General features: G+C 42.5%; 1 protein-coding gene across 1 annotated transcript in view; it reads right to left on the bottom strand.

Annotated features, from left to right (window-relative positions):
• Positions 1 to 19,792, bottom strand: part of LOC128689445 (tubulin alpha-2 chain) — a 63,170-nt gene extending 43,378 nt beyond the window's left edge. The window contains exons 1-2 of the mRNA XM_053777753.2: positions 19,638 to 19,792; positions 9,794 to 10,016 (exon numbers count right to left, since the gene is read on the bottom strand). Coding sequence (XP_053633728.1) covers positions 9,794 to 10,016; positions 19,638 to 19,640 — 226 coding nt within the window. The 5' untranslated portion in view covers positions 19,641 to 19,792. The remainder of the gene's footprint in view (positions 1 to 9,793; positions 10,017 to 19,637) is intronic.
• Positions 19,793 to 20,904: the final 1,112 nt, after the last annotated feature.

The following is a 20,904-nucleotide window of genomic DNA, read 5'->3' as shown; positions in this document are numbered from 1 at the left end:
AATCACAGCTTCCCTATCTTCATCAACATTTAACAATTCCTCAAAATATTCCCTCCATCTTCCCAATACCTCTAACTCTCCATTTAATAACTCTCCTCTCCTATTTTTAACTGACAAATCCATTTGTTCTCTAGGCTTTCTTAACTTATTAATCTCACTCCAAAACTTTTTCTTATTTTCAACAAAATTTGTTGATAACATCTCACCCACTCTCTCATTTGCTCTCTTTTTACATTGCTTCACCACTCTCTTAACCTCTCTCTTTTTCTCCATATACTCTTCCCTCCTTGCATCACTTCTACTTTGTAAAAACTTCTCATACGCTAACTTTTTCTTCCTTACTACTCTCTTTACATCATCATTCCACCAATTGCTCCTCTCTCCTCCCACACCCACTTTCCTGTAACCACAAACTTCTGCTGAACACTCTAACATTACATTTTTAAACCTACCCCATCCCTCTTCGACCCCACTGCCTATGCTCTCACTAGCCCATCTATCCTCCAATAGCTGTTTATATCTTACCCTAACTGCCTCCTCTTTTAGTTCATAAACCTTCACCTCTCTCTTCCCTGATGCTTCTATTCTCCTTGTATCCCATCTACCTTTTACTCTCAGTGTAGCTACAACTAGAAAGTGATCTGATATATCTGTGGCCCCTCTATAAACATGTACATCCTGAAGTCTATTCAACAGTCTTTTATCTACCAATACATAATCCAACAAACTACTGTCATTTCGCCCTACATCATATCTTGTATACTTATTTATCCTCTTTCTTAAAATATGTATTACCTATAACTAAACCCCTTTCTATACAAAGTTCAATCAAAGGGCTCCCATTATCATTTACACCTGGCACCCCAAACTTTCCTACCACACCCTCTCTAAAAGTTTCTCCTACTTTAGCATTCAGGTCCCCTACCACAATTACTCTCTCACTTGGTTCAAAGGCTCCTATACATTCACTTATAATTTCCCAAAATCTCTCTCTCTCCTCTACATTCCTCTCTTCTCCAGGTGCATACACGCTTATTATGACCCACTTTTCGCATCCAACCTTTACTTGAATCCACATAATTCTTGAATTTACACATTCATATTCTCTTTTCTCCTTCCATAACTGATCCTTCAACATTACTGCTACCCCTTCCTTTGCTCTAACTCTCTCAGATACTCCAGATTTAATCCCATTTATTTCCCCCCACCGAAACTCCCCTACCCCATTCAGCTTTGTTTCGCTTAGGGCCAGGACATCCAACTTCTTTTCATTCATAACATCAGCAATCATCTGTTTCTTGTCATCCGCACTACATCCACGCACATTCAAGCATCCCAGTTTTATAAAGTTTTTCTTCTTGTCTTTTTTAGTAAATGTCTACAGGAGAAAGGGTTACTAGCCCAGTGCTCCCGGCATTTTAGTCGCCTCATACGACACGCATGGCTTACGGAGGAAAGATCCTTTTCCACTTCCCCATAGACAATAGAAGAAATAAAGAAGAACAAGAGCTATTTAGAAAAAGGAGAAAAACCTAGATGTATGTACATATATATATATGCATGTGCGTGTCTGTGAAGTGTTTACCTGGAGTTTACCTGGAGAGAGTTCCGGGGGTCAACGCCCCCGCGGCCCGGTCTGTGACCAGGCCTCCTGGTGGATCAAAGCCTGATCAACCAGGCTGTTACTGCTGGCTGCACGCAAACCAACGTACGAGCCAGAGCCCGGCTGATCAGGAACCGACTTTAGGTGCTTGTCCAGTGCCAGCTTGAAGACTGCCAGGGGTCTGTTGGTAATCCCCCTTATGTATGCTGGGAGGCAGTTGAACAGTCTCGGGCCCCTGACACTTATTGTATAGTCTCTTAACATGCTAGTGACACCCCTGCTTTTCATTGGGGGGATGTTGCATTGTCTGCCAAGTCTTTTGCTTTCGTAGTGAGTGATTTTCGTGTGCAAGTTCGGTACTAGTCCCTCTAGGATTTTCCAGGTGTATATAATCATGTATCTCTCCCGCCTGCGTTCCAGGGAATACAGGTTCAGGAACCTCAAGCGCTCCCAGTAATTGAGGTGTTTTATCTCCGTTATGCGCACCGTGAAGGTTCTCTGTACATTTTCTAGGTCAGCAATTTCACCTGCGTTGAAAGGTGCTGTTAGTGTGCAGCAATATTCCAGCCTAGATAGAACAAGTGACCTGAAGAGTGTCACCATGGGCTTGGCATCCCTCGTTTTGAAGGTTCTCATTATCCATCCTGTCATTTTTCTAGCAGATGCGATCGATACAATGTTATGGTCCTTGAAGGTGAGATCCTCCGACATGATCACTCCCAGGTCTTTGACGTTGGTGTTTCACTCTATTTTGTGGCCAGAATTTGTTTTGTACTCTGATGAAGATTTAATTTCCTCGTGTTTACCATATCTGAGTAATTGAAATTTCTCATCGTTGAACTTCATATTGTTTTCTGCAGCCCACTGAAAGATTTGGTTGATGTCCGCCTGGAGCCTTGCAGTGTCTGCAATGGAAGACACTGTCATGCAGATTCGGGTGTCATCTGCAAAGGAAGACACGGTGCTGTGGCTGACATCCTTGTCTATGTCAGATATGAGGATGAGGAACAAGATGGGAGCGAGTACTGTGTCTTGTGGAACAGAGCTTTTCACCGTGCCTGCCTTGGACTTTACTCTGTTGACTACTACTCTCTGTGTTCTGTTAGTGAGGAAATTATAGATCCATCGACCGACTTTTCCTGTTATTCCTTTAGCACGCATTTTGTGCGCAATTACACCATGGTCACACTTGTCGAAGGCTTTTGCAAAGTCTGTATATAATACATCTGCATTCTTTTTGTCTTCTAGTGCATCTAGGACCTTGTCGTAGTGATCCAATAGTTGAGACAGACAGCAGCGACCTGTTCTAAACCCATGTTGCCCTGGGTTGTGTAACTGATGGGTTTCTAGATGGGTGGTGATCTTGCTTCTTAGGACTCTTTCAAAGATTTTTATGATATGGGATGTTAGTGCTATCAGTCTGTAGTTCTTTGCTGTTGCTTTACTGCCCCCTTTGTGGAGTGGGGCTATGTCTGTTGTTTTTAGTAACTGTGGGACGACCCCCGTGTCGATGCTCCCTGTCCATAGGATGGTAAAGGCTCGTGATAGGGGCTTCTTGCAGGTCTTGATGAACACGGAGTTCCATGAGTCTGGCCCTGGGGCAGAGTGCATGGGCATGTCATTTATCGCCTGTCCGAAGTCATTTGGCGTCAGGATAACATCAGATAAGCTTGTGTTAACCAAATTCTGTGGCTCTCTCATAAAAAATTCATTTTGATCTTCGACTCTCAGTCTGGTTAGTGGCTTGCTAAAAACTGAGTCATATTGGGACTTGAGTAGCTCACTCATTTCCTTGCTGTCATCTGTGTAGGACCCATCTTGTTTAAGTAGGGGCCCAATACTGGACGTTGTTCTCGACTTTGATTTGGCATAGGAGAAGAAATACTTTGGGTTTCTTTCGATTTAATTTATGGCTTTTAGTTCTTCCCGCGATTCCTGACTCCTATAAGATTCCTTAAGCTTAAGTTCGATGTTTGCTATTTCTCTGACCAGTGTGTCCCTACGCATTTCAGATAGATTGACCTCTTTTAGCCGCTCTGTTATTCTTTTCCGTCGCCTGTAAAGAGAGCGCCTGTCTCTTTCTATTTTACATCTACTCCTCCTTTTTCTTAGAGGAATAAGTCTTGTGCATACATCGAGTGCCACTGAGTTAATCTGTTCTAGGCATAAGTTGGGGTCTGTGTTGGTTAGTATATCTTCCCAGCTTATATCGGTTAGGACTTGGTTTACTTGGTCCCACTTTATGTTTTTGTTATTGAAGTTGAATTTGGTGAATGCTCCCTCGTGACTAATCTCATTTTGTCGGTCTGGGGCTCTGCGCATACATGTCTGAACCTCAATTATGTTGTGATCTGAGTATATTGTTTTTGATATGGTGACATTTCTTATCAGATCATCATTGTTAGTGAAGATGAGGTCTAGTGTATTCTCCATTCTAGTAGGCTCTATTATTTGCTGGTTTAAATTGAATTTTGTGCAGAGATTTAAAAGCTCGTGTGAGTGTGAGTTTTCATCAGAGCTGCCTCCTGGTGTTATTACTGCAACAATATTATTTGCTATATTCCTCCATTTTAGGTGCCTTAAGTTGAAATCCCCCAGGAGCAAGATGTTGGGTGCAGGAGCTGGAAGATTTTCCAGACAGTGGTCAATTTTTAACAGCTGTTCCTGGAATTGCTGGGATGTTGCATCCGGAGGCTTGTAGACTACCACAATGACTAGGTTTTGGTTCTCGACCTTTACTGCTAAAACTTCCACTACATCATTTGAGGCATTAAGCAGTTCTGTGCAAACAAGTGACTCTGCAATGTACAGGCCGACCCCCCCCATCCTTTTGCCTGTTCACTCTGTCACATCTGTATAGGTTGTAACCTGGGATCCATATTTCGTTGTCTAAGTGATCCTTTATGTGTGTGACCAAAGTGTAAGTAGAAGTAGCAAGATATCCCTGTTATCTAGTGTTTTTATGAGACAGAAAAAGAAACCAGCAATCCTACCATCATGCAAAACAGTTACAGGTTTCTGTTTCACAGTCATCTGGCAGGACGGTAGTACTTCCCTGGGTGGTTGCTGTCTACCAACCTACTAGTTAATGGTCCAATTCAGGCCAAAACAGCATCTTAAGTTTCAATCTATATGTGGGCTATTTGTATGTTGCTCTAGTCACAGTATTGTGCCTTTTTGTTCTTTCTAATTTATATACAAACACTCTAGCAAAAGGAATAAAATCATGAAAATTTAGCAATAAAAAATTACTAAAGCATTGCAAGAAGACTAATGAATTCAGTAATTCTACTGAGGTAGAAAGAGCTATGTAAATGAAATGGGAGAAAAGAGCTATGTAAAAGAAATGAAAGTAATGAGACCACATGAATAATAAAGAACTAAATGAATCAAACTAAGAATGATCTAGGAGTTGTCACTGAAAAGGTTAAAGGAAATGTGTGTTAATTTCATTTCTATGTATTACAGGTCTCCCTTAACATTCGCGTTTTCAACTTTCGTGGGCTTCACACATTCATGAATTCCCAACCGCCAAATCATATTTAAGTTTCCCGCCACCCACGAGTCTCTACTACCCTCCCTCCAACCCCCACAACTGGCAGCCAGCCCTCCCACCACTCAGTGTGGTGAGTGTTTTGTTTGTTCATTATTTGCTATTAAACTACAGTATAAACAATGTCAACCCATTCATGACCGAATATTGGAATGGCTATTCGGACAGGTATTGGACGGTGACATCATATGTTTACTCTTGAACATGGCAAAGAATCAAACATATCTGCTACTGCTAAAAATAATAATAATAATAATAATAATACAGTGGACCCCCGAGTTTCGTGATTAATCTGTTCCAGAGAGCCTGCCGAAAGTCGAAATTCACGAAACTCGAAACCATTTTCCCCATGAGAAATAAAGGAAATAAAATTAATCCGTTCCACACACCTAAAAATATTAAAATAATTTTTTTTTTCAAACTAAATAAAGATTTACATACTGAAAACAATCAGAAATCAAGTACATGCATATAAAAAATAATAATAACATTACACTTACCTTCACTGAAGACTTCTGGGTGGATGGAAGACGGAAGGAAGGGATAGGAGGAAGGTGTACACTATTGTTTGGAAGGAGAATCTCCTTCCATTAGGACTCCAGGTAGCAAGTCCTTTTCTGGGGTTACTTCCCTTCTTCTTTTAATGCCACTGGGAACAACTTGGACCCCTGTCGCACAAAATATCTGTCCAGAGAGGTCTGTTTCTGGCATTTCTTTATGATTTGCCTAAAGTGGGACAAGGATTTGTCACTGAACATGTTGCAGATATGGCTTGTTTCAGCTTGATCAGGGTGATACTTTTCAACAAAACTTTGTAACTCATTCCACTTTGAACACATGTCCTTAATCACCGAAGAAGGCACCTCCTTCACTCTCTTTTCCTCCTCCTCTCAAGCAAGTTCCTCAGCTGTGGTCTGATGCTATTCCAGTTGAAGCTCTTGCAGTTCGTCAGTGGTTAGCTCTTCCCTGTGGTCCTCCACCAACTCTTCCACATCCCCATCACTCACCTCCAACCCCATGGACTTGCCCAATGCCACAACACATTCCATAACAGGCAGAGGGTTGGCAGGGTCAGGGTCTGCCTCAAACCCTTCAAAATCCCCCTGGATCGTGTTCTTCACTTTCTTTACCAAAGGGCTTGCACTAGCTTTCCTTGGGCCCATGGTGGCTTATTTAGCAGTTGCAATCACAAAAAACAATGGATTATTATGTATGAACCCGTGGGGTGATGGTCATGTGTTGGTAAACAATGGCACACTGAGCGTGAATGGCATGGGAGACTGGCTTTGTGTGCGTGGTGACGGGCGGACAGGTACTGGACGGTTGCCGAATCACGAGTCTAATCACGAAACTCGAGGCCAAATTTTGCCCAAAAAACTTGCCGAGTCGAATTTCACGAAAGTTGATGCTGCCTAAACTCGGGGGTCCACTGTAAATGCATGAAAGAGGGGAAAGTATCTAGGGATTGGCGGAGAGCATGTATAGTCCCTTTATATAAAGGGAAGGGGGACAAGAGAGATTGTAAAAATTAGAGGAATAAGTTTACTGAGTTTACCAGGAAAAGTGTATGGCAGGGTTATTACTGAAAGAATTAAAGGTAAGACAGAATGTAGGATTGCGGATGAGCAAGGAGGTTTCAGAGTGGGTAGGGGATGTGTAGTTCAAGTGTTTACATTGAAGCATATATGTGAACAGTACAGTGGACCCCCGGTTAACGAACTTTTTTCATTCCAGTAGTATGTTTAGGTGCCAGTACTGACCGAATTTTTTCCCATAAGGAATATTGTGAAGTAGATTAGTCCATTTCAGACCCCCAAACATACACGTACAAACGCACTTACATAAGTACACTTACATAATTGGTCGCATTTGGAGGTGATCGTTAAGCGGGGGTCCACTGTATTTGGATAAAGGTAGGGAAGTTTCTAATGCATTTATGGATTTAGAAAAGGCATATGATAGAGTGGATAGCGGAGCAATGTGGCAGATGTTGCAAGTATATGGAATAGGTGGTAAGTTACTAAATGCTGTAAAGAGTTTTTATGAGGACAGTGAGGCTCAGGTTAGGGTGTGTAGAAGAGAGGGAGACTACTTCCGGGTAAAAGTAGGGAGCAATGTGGCAGATGTTGCAAGTATATGGAATAGGTGGTAAGTTACTAAATGCTATAAAGAGTTTTTATGAGGAAAGTGAGGCTCAGTTTAGGGTGTGTAGAAGAGAGGGAGACTACTTCCGGGTAAAAGTAGGTCTTAGACAGGGATGTGTAATGTAACCATGGTTGTTTAATATATTTATAGATGGGGTTGTAAAAGAAGTAAATGCTAGGGTGTTCGGGAGAGGGGTGGGATTAAATTATGGGGTATCAAAAACAAAATGGGAATTGACACAGTTGCTTTTTGCTGATGATACTGTGCTTATGGGAGATTCTAAAGAAAAATTGCAAATGTTAGTGGATGAGTTCCGGAGTGTGTGTAAAGGTAGGAAGTTGAAAGTGAACATAGACAAGAGTAAGGTGATGAGGGTATCAAATGATTTAGATAAAGAAAAACTGGATATCAAATTGGGGAGGAGGAGTATGGAAGAAATGAATGTTTTCAGATACTTGGGAGTTGATGTGTCATGGATGGATTTATGAAGGATGAGGTTAATCATAGAATTGATGAGGGAAAAAAGGTGAGTGGTGCATTGAGGTATATGTGGAGACAAAAAAAGTTATTTATGGAGGCAAAGAAGGGAATGTATGAAAGTATAGTGGTACCAACACTCTTATATGGGTGTGAAGCTTGGGTTGTGAATGCAGCAGCGACGAGGTGGTTGGAGGCAGTGGAGATGTCCTGTCTAAGGGCAATGTGTGGTGTAAATATTATGCAGAAAATTCAGAGTGTGGAAATTATTAGAAGGTGTGGAGTTAATAAAAGTATTAGTCAAAGGGCTGAAGAGGGGTTGTTGAGGTGGTTTGGTCATTTAGAGAGAATGGATCAAAGTAGAATGACATGGAGAGCATTCAAATCTGTAGGGGAAGGAAGGCGGGGTCGGGGTCGTCCTCGAAAAGGTTGGAAGGATGGGGTAAGGGAAGTTTTGTGGGCGAGGGGCTTAGACTTCCAGCAGGCAAGCATGAGCGTGTTCGATAGGAGTAAATGGAGACGAATGGTATTTGGGACCTGATGATCTGTTGGAGTGTGAGCAGGGTAATATTTAGTGAAGGGATTCAGGGAAACCGGTTATTTTTATATAGCTGGACTTGAGTCCTGGAAATGGGAAGTACAATGCCTGCACTCTAAAGGAGGGGTTTCGGGATATTAGCAGTTTGGAGGGATATGCTGTCTCTATACGTATATGCTTCTAAACTGTTGTGTTCTGAGCACCTCTGCAAAAACTGATTATGTGTGAGTGAGGTGAAAGTGTTGAATGATGATGAAAGTATTTTCTTTTTGGGGATTTTCTTTCTTTTTGGGTCACCCTGCCGCAGTGGGAGACGGCCACCTTGTTAAAAAAAAAAAAATAATAATAATACGATAGAACTGAAGGAAATTGCACAAAAATATGAGGGTTGAAGCAGTGGTGGAAGAAGTGGTTGACGCATCGTCAGTCAGTGTGGCTTCATTTATGCTGGAGTGAGCATTAGTTTTCCAAACACTTCACAATAATTCATTGTGTTTGGTGCTTGTAGATTGAGTGCGACTGGAGTGGTAGAGGCAGCGGTTGAGGCAGCAGTTTTTAATAAGATATTATTATTAATAACATATAATACATGTTGTTATTAATAACATCATATTATTATTATTATTATTAACATGTTATTAAAAACCACTGCCTCAACCGCTACCTCTACCACTGCCTCTACCACTCCAGTCACACTCAATCTACAAGCACCAAACACAATGAATTATTGTAAAATGTTTGGAAGAGTGTGGAGACTATTACTCACTCCAGCATAAATAAAGCCACACTGACTGACGATGCCTCAACCACTTCTTCCACCACTGCTTCAACCCTGGTATTTTTGTACTATTTCCTTCTCCAATTCTATCGTATTAATAATAATAATAATATGATAGAATTGAAGAAGGAAATTGTACAAAAATACGAGGGTTGAAGCAGTGGTGGAGGAAGGGGCTGAGGCATCGTCAGTCAGTGTGGCTTTGTTTATGCTGGAGCGAGCATTAGTCTCCACGCTCTTCCAAACGTTTCACAATAATTCATTGTGTTTGGTGCTTGTAGATCGAGTGCGACTGCCACATAATTAACCATGGGCCCAAAGAAACTTTCTAGTGCCAGCCCTTTGGTAAAGAAATTGAGAAACACGATAGAATTGAAGAAAGAAATTGTACCAAAATACGAGCAGTGCGCTGCAGTGGTTGAGGCACTGGTGGAGGCAGTGGTATTTAATAACATACATGTTATTAAACCATAACGTGTATTTAGTACAATATTTTACAACATTTTCATGTATTTTATGATTGTTCATGGTTCAACAAGTTAAGGAAGCAGTATTGTAGATTTCCCTACAATATATTGGGGAACCAAACATTCGCGATTTTTCAACATTCATGAGGCTCTTGATCCCCTAACCCTCGCGAATGTTGAGGGAGACCTGTACTGTATTTTATAAATTATAAAAAAAAAAAAAAAAACTCACCTATGACGCTTGGTTCAAGATCTACAAAAACTGCCCTTGGGACATGTTTTCCACCACCAGTTTCAGTGAAAAATGTGTTGAAGGAATCATTATTATTTCCAACACTTTTGTCAGAAGGCATCTGGCCATCAGGATGGATACCATGCTCCAAACAGTAAAGCTCCCAGCAGGAATTTCCTATCTGGACACCAGCTTGGCCCACATGGACTGAGATACATTCACGCTGTGGAAAGTTCCAAAATTAAATAAATAAAAAAACAAAAAAATGTTATGCTTGACCAAACCTGGAAGACAGTAGTGCAGACTACAGTATACGTATTAATTTAAGTTCATAATGAATGCGTATGTGTTAACTTTTCTTTAATTATCAAACTATGCTTGTATAATAAGTATACTAGAATTAAAGTTTTACATTTTATCAATAGTGAAGATCCTAAAACAAAATGATCAAGCACTTAAATTATTTTTGGGGTCAACAAAGTCTAAAAACCAAATAATTCTCAACTTATTGATAACTGTCACTCAATACATGTCCCTTTGTTTTAGGATACCTCTTACTAACTAGTGAACAAATTAACAGCAGTGAAGGTAAGTAAGTAAGTAAGTAAGTTTATTCAGGTATACACAAATACAGTTACATAGAATTATCATACACAGCAGCATATGTGTAGAGAACCTAGGATAACCCCAAAAAATCAGACAGAGTGACTTATTTCCATTGGTGGCACCTTACATCTCTCATGAAGACACTGGAGTCACTAGTATTTAAACACACTGAAACCTCTTGGTAACAATTTTCATCCAATAGGGCCAAATGCCCTAACTGAGCAAAATGAGCAAAAGTCTAATTTCTCATTTTGTCTGTAGCAATAGTAGTGGTTGCTTTCTGAATTATGTAGCCAAATCCACCAACTCCAATGTCTGTGAGGTATGGGCCAAAGCAGCCATATCTAGGATGCCACATTTGTATGGTATGAGCCAAAGTAGCTATGTCCAAGACCCATCCATTTTCGCTGTTCCCCAAGCAGTAGGCCACTTGAACCAGTTTACTGTTTACTCATACACTCATCATTCAACCTTTAATGTTCTCTGGATTTAGAGCATTCTGTATGACATTAATGAAGGTCGAGTCTGGTATCTCATTGGCACGGGTATAAGATGAATAATTTGTTAAAAAAGTGTTCGATCTCAAGTAACAAGGACAAACTTACAGCCTATGATGTTAAATTAAGTGTAGATGCTATCCATAAGGATTCCACAAATGGTTCAAGAAAGCATATGAAAATGTCCCACAAAACAAGCTTCAAGAAGCAGTATATAACTGGCATGTTAAGCAATGCTCTGTTGGTGTTTATGTTCATGGTGTTGATCTTTGCTCATTAGCTAGCAAACATTTGAACAGAATTTCAAACAAGTGATTGATGGTCAGATTTGATATTTCCATAATCGCCATAGCTTGAGAAACAAGAAGACTTATGGTGAGACTTGTAGTTCACCCACGAACCAAGATAACCTGTTCAGATATTAAAGGATCTGATAAACAGTGAGTAGCTCCTCCTATCTCAAATGTATAATGCTGATGAGACTGGTCTTTTTTGGCATTTGCTCCCAACACACTAATCTTTCAGTATGAAGGCAGAATACCAGGTCATAAGATGACCAAATACTGCTTCTTGGTATTATGCTGTGCTAATACTGATGGTTCTTATCATTTGAAATGGATGGTCAAAGGCAAATCAGCATAACCTTGTGCTTTAAAGGCTTACATGAACGAGTTTCCAGTAAATTGTAACATGGGTAAGAAATGCTAGTTTGGCAGGGCTATACAGTGGACCCCCGGTTAACGATATTTTTTCACTCCAGAAGTATGTTCAGGTGCCAGTACTGACCGAATTTGTTCCCGTAAGAAATATTGTGAAGTAGATTAGTCCATTTCAGACCCCCAAACATACACGTACAAACGCACTTACATAAATACACTTACATAATTGGTCGCATTCGGAGGTAATCATTATGCGGGGGTCCACTGTATTTAGCATTTGGCTTTTTTACACATTTTGTCTCTGAACTATGCAAATACTACCAGTTAGGGGTCCTTAAACAAGATCCTGAGAATGTAGACTTTTCTTTTGCTTGATAACGAATCTGCTCACTCAAGGGCTGAAAATTTAAGCATAGATGGTGGCCTGTGGCCTGGTGGCAAAAGTTCTAGCTTCACAAGCTGAGGGTCTGGGTTCGATTCCAGGCAAGGGTTGAAACATTGGCATGTTTCCTTACACCAGTTGTCTATGTTTACCCATCAGTAAAGTAGGTACCTAGGTGTTAGAACATAACATAAATCAAATCAAATCAAAGTTTATTCTCTATAAGGATTACAATGCAGGGTTTACAGATTTTGGTTATTGTGTGGTTTACATGTAGTAAAATACTAATTATTGAGGGGCCACTATAACACCTAGCATGGCTAGGCATTTTGGGCAAACTTAGATTAATTCTTAACCCTAAATTATAACAAATTGTCGAGTAAGTTGACTAAATACTAAGTGACAAATACTAGTTTGTGAGTTTAGCAATGTGAATGCTTTTGTTTTGGCACAATACATAGTTTCTATATTTGAGTATCACAGGCAAACTTATGACTAGTTTGGAATTATTAAGATTAGGATAAGAAAGGAGGAACACTGCAGCAGGCCTGTTGGCCCATACTAGGCAGGTCCTTTACAATCCATCCCACTAACAAAACATTTGCCCAACCCAATTTTCAATGCTACCCAAGAAAAGCTCTGATAACTATCCACTCTCATGTGCAAGTACCACTCAAATCCAACCCTCTCACTCATGTATTTATCCAACCTAAATTTGAAACTACACAAGGTTTTAGCCTCAATAACCCAACTAGGTAGACTGTTCCACTCATCACTACCCTATTTCCAAACCAATACTTTCCTATATCCTTTCTAAATCTAAACTTGTCTAATTTGAACCCATTACTGCGGGTTCTCTCTTGGAGAGATATTCTCAAGACCTTATTAATATCCCCTTTATTAATACCCATCTTCCACTTATACACTTGATCATGTCTCCCCTCATTCTTCGTCTAACAAGTGAATGTAATTTAAGGGTCTTCAATCTTTCTTCATAAGGAAGATTTCTAATGCTATGTATTAATTTAGTCATTCTACGCTGAATGTTTTCTAACGAATTTATGTCCATTCTGTAATATGGAGACCAGAACTGAGCTGCATAATCTAGGTGAGGCCTTACTAATGATGTATAAAGCTGTAATATAATCACTGAACTTCTGTTGCTTACACTTCTCGATATAAATCCCAATAAACTGTCTGCCTTATTATGTACGCTCAGGCATTGCTGTCTTGGTTTAAGGTTGCTGCTTATCATAACCCCCAAGTCGTTTTCGCAATCTGTATGGCTAAGTTCTACATTATTTAACTTTTAAGTGCTGAGGTTGTGGACACTCTCGAGCTGCATAACCTTGCATTTATCTACATTGAACTGCATCTGCCACTTTTCTGACCAGTTACATGTATTGAGTTTGTCTAAATCCTCCCAAAGCTCCCTGATATCTACGTTTGAATCGATTATCCTACCTAACTCTGTCATCGGCGAATTTGCTCATTACACTATTAATTCCCTCATCAAGATCATTGATATATATTATAAACAACAACGGGCCTAAGAATGATCCCTGTGGAATGCCACTTGTTACAGATCCCCACTTGGATTTAACCCCATTTATGGACACTCTCTGCTTCCTGTCTGTGAGCCATGACTATCCATGACAGCACTTTTCCTCTAATGCCATGAGCTGCCACTTTCTTTAACAGTCTTTGGTGCAGTACTCTAACAAAAGCCTTACTAAAATCTAAATAAACAATATCAAATTCTTTGTCGTGATCAACAGCCTCAAAAGCTTCACTGAAGAAAGTTAATAAATTAGTTAGACAGGAACGGCCTCTCATGAATCCATGCTGAGTATCATTAATCAGATTATGCTTATCCAGATGACTTCTCATAATCTCAGCTATAATTGACTAGTAATTTGCTTACAATTGAGGTTAAGCTTATTGGGCGGTAATTTGAAGGTAACGACTTGTCCCCTGCTTTAAAAATAGGAATTACATTAGCCATCTTCCACATATCAGACACTACACCTGTTTGAAGAGATAAATTAAAAATATTAGTTACCGGTTCACAAAGCTCCATTTTGCATTCCTTAGGAACCCTTGAAAAAAAGCTCATCAGGACCTGGTGATTTATTTTGTTTCAGATGGTCTATTTGAAACAAGGGTTTCCTTGTTTGCCAGAAACAAGTCAAGCAGGTTATTTCCCCTTGTAGGCTCTGTCACAAACTGCCTCAAAAAACAATCCTGAACTACTTCTAAGAAGTCGTTAGATTCTAAATTCCCAGTCAAGAAATTCCAATCAGTATGACTAAAGTTAAAAGTCCCCTAGAATTACAACATTATCATGTCTTGTGGCCTTAACAATTTCCTCCCAGAGTAGTCTTCCTCGGTCTCTATCCGAGTTTGGGGGGCAGTGTATCACACCTAAAGTCAATTTTTCATGCCCCTCTGAAAATTCTACCCAAACAGACTCAGTATGTGTTTCAGACTTTATACCCATTTTTATGCAACAATTTAAATGATCAATACTTCTGTCTACTCGGAACAATTTAAAACCCCGAATGTGACATTCAGCAGGGATGTCCCTATTTTTAATATTAAACCATGTCTCGATTATGGCAAAAAGATCAATGTTACCCGCATTTGCAACTAATCTCAATTCGTCCATCTTATTTCTCGCACTATGACTATAATATATTTTTAGAAACCCTCCCTTCTCTTTTTTCTTCCTGCTGATTTCTGTTCCTTCACTATGCCTGTTACTCTCCTTATCACCTAATGCCATTGGCTTTCCTATGTTCACCAATAACTACTTCATTCTGCCTATAACGGGATTCCTTAAAACACACACTATCACTACACTCTGAATACATTGATTTTTCGTGAAAACCCATACCGCTATCTATTTCTAGTTTAAAGACCTAACAGCTCCCTCCACTGCGTTAGCCAGTGTTCCCACCCCAAACCTAGATAAGTGAACCCCATCCCTGGCATACATGTCATTTCTGCCATAGAAGAGGTCCCAGTTGACTATGAATGTTGTTGCATTTTCCTTACAGTGTTTGTCCGGCCAGCAATTGACACCAATTGTCCTGGACAACTATTCATTTCTAACTCCTCTCCTGGGCAAAATGCCACATATCACAGGGATCCCACCCTTCCTCCTAATTATTTCTATTGCTGTTCTATACCTGCTAATCAGGCCTTCACTCCTACGTCTGCCAACATCATTGCCTCCCGCACTGAGGCAGATAATAAAATGCTCCCATTACCCTTCATGATATCGTCCAGACGACTAACAATATCCCCTATCCCAGCCCTGGAAAACATACTCTCTGCCTCCTCTTCCCGTCTCTAAGACAAAATGCCCTATCCATAAATTTCACTTGACTGTCCCCAACTAAAACAATGTTCTTACCTTCACTGGTGGAGTTCGTAGTGACGTTCTCAATGGTCTTCGTTGGGGTTTCAAGAGATGTCGACTCACCCTCATCTGCCAGTGATTCCTTGGTATTCATTGTGACATTCCCAGTAGACAACACACATTCGTCGGGTAGCACTGAAAATGGGTTGGAAGTCTCCACAGCAGTTTTCTGGATCTTCGCTGTTTCCGCCACTCCAACAGTCTTCTTGATTTTCAGCTTCGTTCCATGTTGGTCGGCCACTGACCAGGTTCCTCTCTTGACCTGAGGACTTGCAACAGGAGGATTACTTCAAATCATCGTTTTCCTCCGTCGCCATATCTCAAGCTTAGCAACCCTGAGCTCCTCTTTTAGCTGCTGGTAGAGTTGCTCAAATGAGGACATCTTGTGCAGATTCATGGATAACACACTGGACAGATCTTCACAGAGCAAAGTGGGCTGCATCCCAGAACAAAATTGATGTAATTTGCCCAAAATGCTGTGCATAACAAGTGGCTTTCCATATAGTAGTATGTGACTGATGTCAGCTAGGCCTGTATACCTTGTATATGTATGTGCTTGTAGAAATAAAGATTTATTATTATAAAATTGAGGCCATGTTTCCATCTCCTAATGTCACCTCCCTGATCCAACTTATGGATTGGGGGGTTACTGCAGCCTGCAAGAGGCTGTACAAGTCTAAGTACACAGATGAAGCATTGATAGTGATTGAGGAGGACGAAGATTTGTATAGACATCAGAGACCAGCCTTGGGCCAGGCTCATCTGGTGTACCAGGCTGTTGCTGTTGGCAGCCCAGTGGCCCATATATCCATCACAGTCTGGCTGACCTGGCACCTGGTGAAGATACTTGTCTGGTTTCCTCTGTCTACACTTACCCCAGCAGTGTTTTTGATGTATTCTGGTAAGACGTGAATAGTCTGGGGCTACATATGGTGATACAGTGTTCCCTTATTGGGCCCATGGTGCCCCTGCTTTTCACTGGCTTTATTATCTACATTAAAAAGTTCCTTCAGTTTCTTCCATGAAGAGTCATGGAAAGAAATGAAAACTACAACATTAGCTAATGGTTGGAAAAAATAATTATATAACCTTGATACTGAGCTGGACTTAGAAGGGCTTAAGGCCAGTGATTTTCATCATACACTTCAGAGGGTAGTAGAAACAGAAGTTAAAGAGGAAGATGCGAGGGCAACAGTTATTAGAAAATGGTGATCCTGATAACCACATGATGGGTGATGCAGAAATTAGTGATGATGAAACAGACCACCAAAGCTGTAAGGGAATGGTAGGGCAAGAGCTGGGGCTTGGCGGGCCAGGAGCTGGGGCTTGGCAGGCCAGGAGCTGGGGCTTGGCGGGCCAGGAGCTGGGGCTTGGCGGGCCAGGAGCTGGGGCTTGGTGGGCCAGGAGCTGGGGCTTGGCGGGCCAGGAGCTGGGGCTTGGCGGGCCAGGAGCTGGGGCTTGGCGGGCCAGGAGCTGGGGCTTGGCGGGCCAGGAGCTGGGGCTTGGCGGGCCAGGAGCTGGGGCTTGGCGGGCCAGGAGCTGGGGCTTGGCGGGCCAGGAGCTGGGGCTTGGCGGGCCAGGAGCTGGGGCTTGGCGGGCCAGGAGCTGGGGCTTGGCGGGCCAGGAGCTGGGGCTTGGCGGGCCAGGAGCTGGGGCTTGGCGGGCCAGGAGCTGGGGCTTGGCGGGCCAGGAGCTGGGGCTTGGCGGGCCAGGAGCTGGGGCTTGGCGGGCCAGGAGCTGGGGCTTGGCGGGCCAGGAGCTGGGGCTTGGCGGGCCAGGAGCTGGGGCTTGGCGGGACAGGAGCTGGGGCTTGGCGGGACAGGAGCTGGGGCTTGGCGGGACAGGAGCTGGGGCTTGGCGGGACAGGAGCTGGGGCTTGGCGGGACAGGAGCTGGGGCTTGGCGGGACAGGAGCTGGGGCTTGGCAGGACAGGAGCAAGAGCTGGGGACGAGGGTAAAACGCTGGGTGGCATAAGGTGGAGTATGGACGTGATATGAGGTAAGCACTGGGGAAAGGCAGAGTAACAGATGGGATGGCAGGGTAAGAGGTGGGATGTTAGTGTATACACACACAACCCGAATGTAAGATAATGAAATTTGTGACTAGTTAATGGTCCAAGTCGGACCAAAACAATGTTTCATTATCCAATATGCAGATTAACTGTGTATTGTTCTAGTTAAGGCATTGAGCCTTTTTATCCTTTAGCTGGAGGTGGGAGGAGTAGCGTAGAGTTGGATTGGCGTAACAGATTAGATTTAGAGTTAGTGATGAAGCGAGATAAGATGTGGGAGAGGACTAGGTTAAGAAGTGGGGAGAGGCGGATCAGGAACTAAGGGGCGGTGGAGTATGAACTGGGGAGGAGGGAGGGAGACATTGTAGTGAAGATCTTTATTTGTAGTCATGCCTTTGTTACCAACCGTCGGCAGCATGCCACTATCTCCACCAGATGCGGGAGTTGGGGCAAGAGTGGGCAATGGCATAGTTATCAGTTTGAGTGGCTACGATGCACATGCTGACGCCCACGTAGGCGGCCACACTGTATATCTGGAGAGAGTTCCGGGGGTCAACGCCCCCGCGGCCTGGTCTGTGCCCAGGCCTCATGGTGGATCAGGGCCTGATCAACCAGCTGTTACTGCTAGCCGCACGTAACCCAACGTATGAACCACAACCCGGCTGGCCAGGTACTGACTTTAGGTGCCTGTCCAGCGCCTGCTGGAGACAGCCAGGGCGTCTATTGGTAATCCCCCCTGATGTATGCTGGGAGGCAGTTTAACAGTCTTGAGCCCATGATACTTATTGTGTTCTCTCTTATCATGCTAGTGGCACCCTTGCTTTACATTAGGGGGATGTTGCACCATCTGCCGAGTCTTTTGCTTTCGTAGGGAGTGATTTTCGTGTGCAAGTTTGGTACTAGTCCCTCTAGGATTTTCCAGCTTTGTGGGCATACATTATATTCACGAGGGAGCGCTTACTCGAAAGTGTCACAGAGCAGGCACTGGACAAGCACCTAAAGTCGGTACCTGACCAGCCGGGCTGTGGCTCGTACGTCGGATTGCGTGCAGCCAGCAGTAACAGCCTGGTTGATCGGGCCCTGATCTACCATGAGGCCTGGTCACGGACCGGGCCGCGGGGGCGTTGACCCCCGGAAAATGAGAAACTCAGGTTGGATTCTAAAAGGGAAAGTTCAAAAGTGTCTTACCACCATTAAATACTCTTGAGGGTGTGGGCGTAGACCAAGTCACAGTAACATAGTGAGGGTGGAGTTGTGAGCTCCCCCTCAACACTCACATCGAAGGATGAAGTGTATCGCCCTTCCTGAACGATGAATGAGTGTTGTAGTCTCCCCCACACCATTGTGTAAAGAGGACGGGTACCAAACCTACAGCCCATTACCTATCACAGTTATACAAAACTAGCATTTCCTGCAACAGTAATGTTCAAGTCATCACCACGTTCATTGACGAATGTATTCCGTAGGTCTACTTTTATACCACATTTAGAAATAGGCTAAACTTGTATTTTCATTAAAAATTTTAGGCATGCCTGTAACAAACCACATAGAACAGAAATACTGAACAATGAATATATTATTTTATATTAAATATCCAGTATTTCAAGAAGACATTGCTTAAATCTGGATTTCATCCATTTCCTAAGTGAACGAACTGTCACTTAAGGTAGACAAGTAGACTCCAGGCAGGTTGACTGGTCTATCAATGGATATAATTGGGAGTGAATAATACTGTCAGCATGAGCCAGTAAACCAAACAGTAGTATATAACATCCTACTGTATGCCATTAATAAGACTACAATAAAAATTATGACATAATGGCTAAAATCACATTTGGATTTACAAGCATGACATCACCGCCTTGATACACTGCACATCTTCAGCCTCAAGCACTTTTATATTTTTTTATAAAGACTGTTTAAAAATAACTGATTATCTAATTATTCTCAAAACTTTCACGAAAGCTAAGTCAAATATGTGAAATATAGTGTCAAGAGATGGCTGCTGTCATGGAGAAAGTTAATAAAATAAGTCAAGGCTGTGAAATCTTTGTTCTAGTGGGTTATCTTTGAATAACGCCTACTACACACTTATCTCGGATGACAGCATCATGATGACACTACCATCATCACCAATTTCGGGGGCGGCGCATTAGAAAATTCGTGAAAGGCATTATATTCTAGACCCCCACCTGCAGTTAATAACATATATTACCCAACAACTAGCAGACGATCTTTCTACTAAAGGTTAAAAAAAAAACTTACCATTATAGAGGTGATTTGCGTATAGCCGAAGGAAGACTGTCTTACAGGAACAACTGTAGGCGATCCCGCAATAGAATGGTGACTAGTGTGAGTCTCAGCGGCCGTGATAAACAGTGATCACCTGACGTGCGCACCAGCTACTGCGCAACACTCACTCACTCACTCTCTCTCTCTCTCTCTCTCTCTCTCTCTCTCTCTCTCTCTCTCTCTCTCTCTCTCTCTCTCTCTCTCTCTCTCACACACACACAGTATCTACTCCTACACCTAGGTTACCATACATGCCAGGAGCTTGGACTCGACCCCTGCAACCTCAACTAGGTGAGTACAGGGGGTACACCAACAAGTGCTGGATGAGGTACACATAACCAAGGAGGAGGTGAAGAAGCTGCTATGTGAACTTGACACCTCAAAGGCGGTGGGACCAGACAACATCTCTCTGTGGGTCCTTAGAGAGGGAGCAGAGATGCTGTGTGTGCCATTAACAAAGATCTTCAACACATCCATTGAAACTGGGTAACTCCCTGAGGTATGGAAGATGGCAAATGTATTCCCAATTTTTAAAAAGGGAGACAGACATGAGGCACTAAACTACAGACCTGTATCACTAACGTGTATAGTATGCAAATTCATGGAGAAGATCATCAGGAGGAGAGTGGTGGAGCACCTGGAAAGAAACAAGTGTATAATTGACAACCAGCACGGTTTCAGGGAAGGAAAATCCTGTATCACAAACCTACTGGAGTTCTATGACAAGGTGACAGAAGTAAGACAAGAGAGAGAGGGGTGGATCGACTGCATTTTTTTGGACTGCAAGAAGGCCTTCGACACAGTTCCTCACAAGAGGTTACTGCAAAAGCTAGAGGATCAGGCACACATAACAGGAAAGGCACTGCAATGGATCAGAGAATACCTGAAAGGGAGGCAACGAGTCATGGTACGTGACAAGGTGTCAAAGTGGGCGCCTGTGACAAGCGGGGTTCCACAGGGGTCGGTCCTAGGACCTGTGCTGTTTCTGGTATATGTGAATGACATAACGGAAGGGATAGACTCAGAAGTGTCCTTGTTTGCAGATGATGTGAAGTTAATGAGAAGAATCAAATCGGACGAGGATCAGGCAGGACTACAAAGAGACCTGGACAGGCTACAAGCCTGGTCCAGCAACTGGCTCCTTGAGTTTAACCCTGCCAAATGCAAAGTCATGAAGATTGGGGAAGGGCAAAGAAGACCACACACACAATATAGTCTAGATGGCCAATGACTGCAAACC

This window comes from Cherax quadricarinatus, chromosome 18, assembly GCF_038502225.1.
Source record: "Cherax quadricarinatus isolate ZL_2023a chromosome 18, ASM3850222v1, whole genome shotgun sequence".
In the NCBI taxonomy this organism is placed as follows: Eukaryota; Metazoa; Arthropoda; class Malacostraca; order Decapoda; family Parastacidae; genus Cherax; species Cherax quadricarinatus.
The sequence above is the reverse complement of the archived record's forward strand: the minus strand, read 5'-3'. Positions and strand labels throughout refer to the sequence as shown.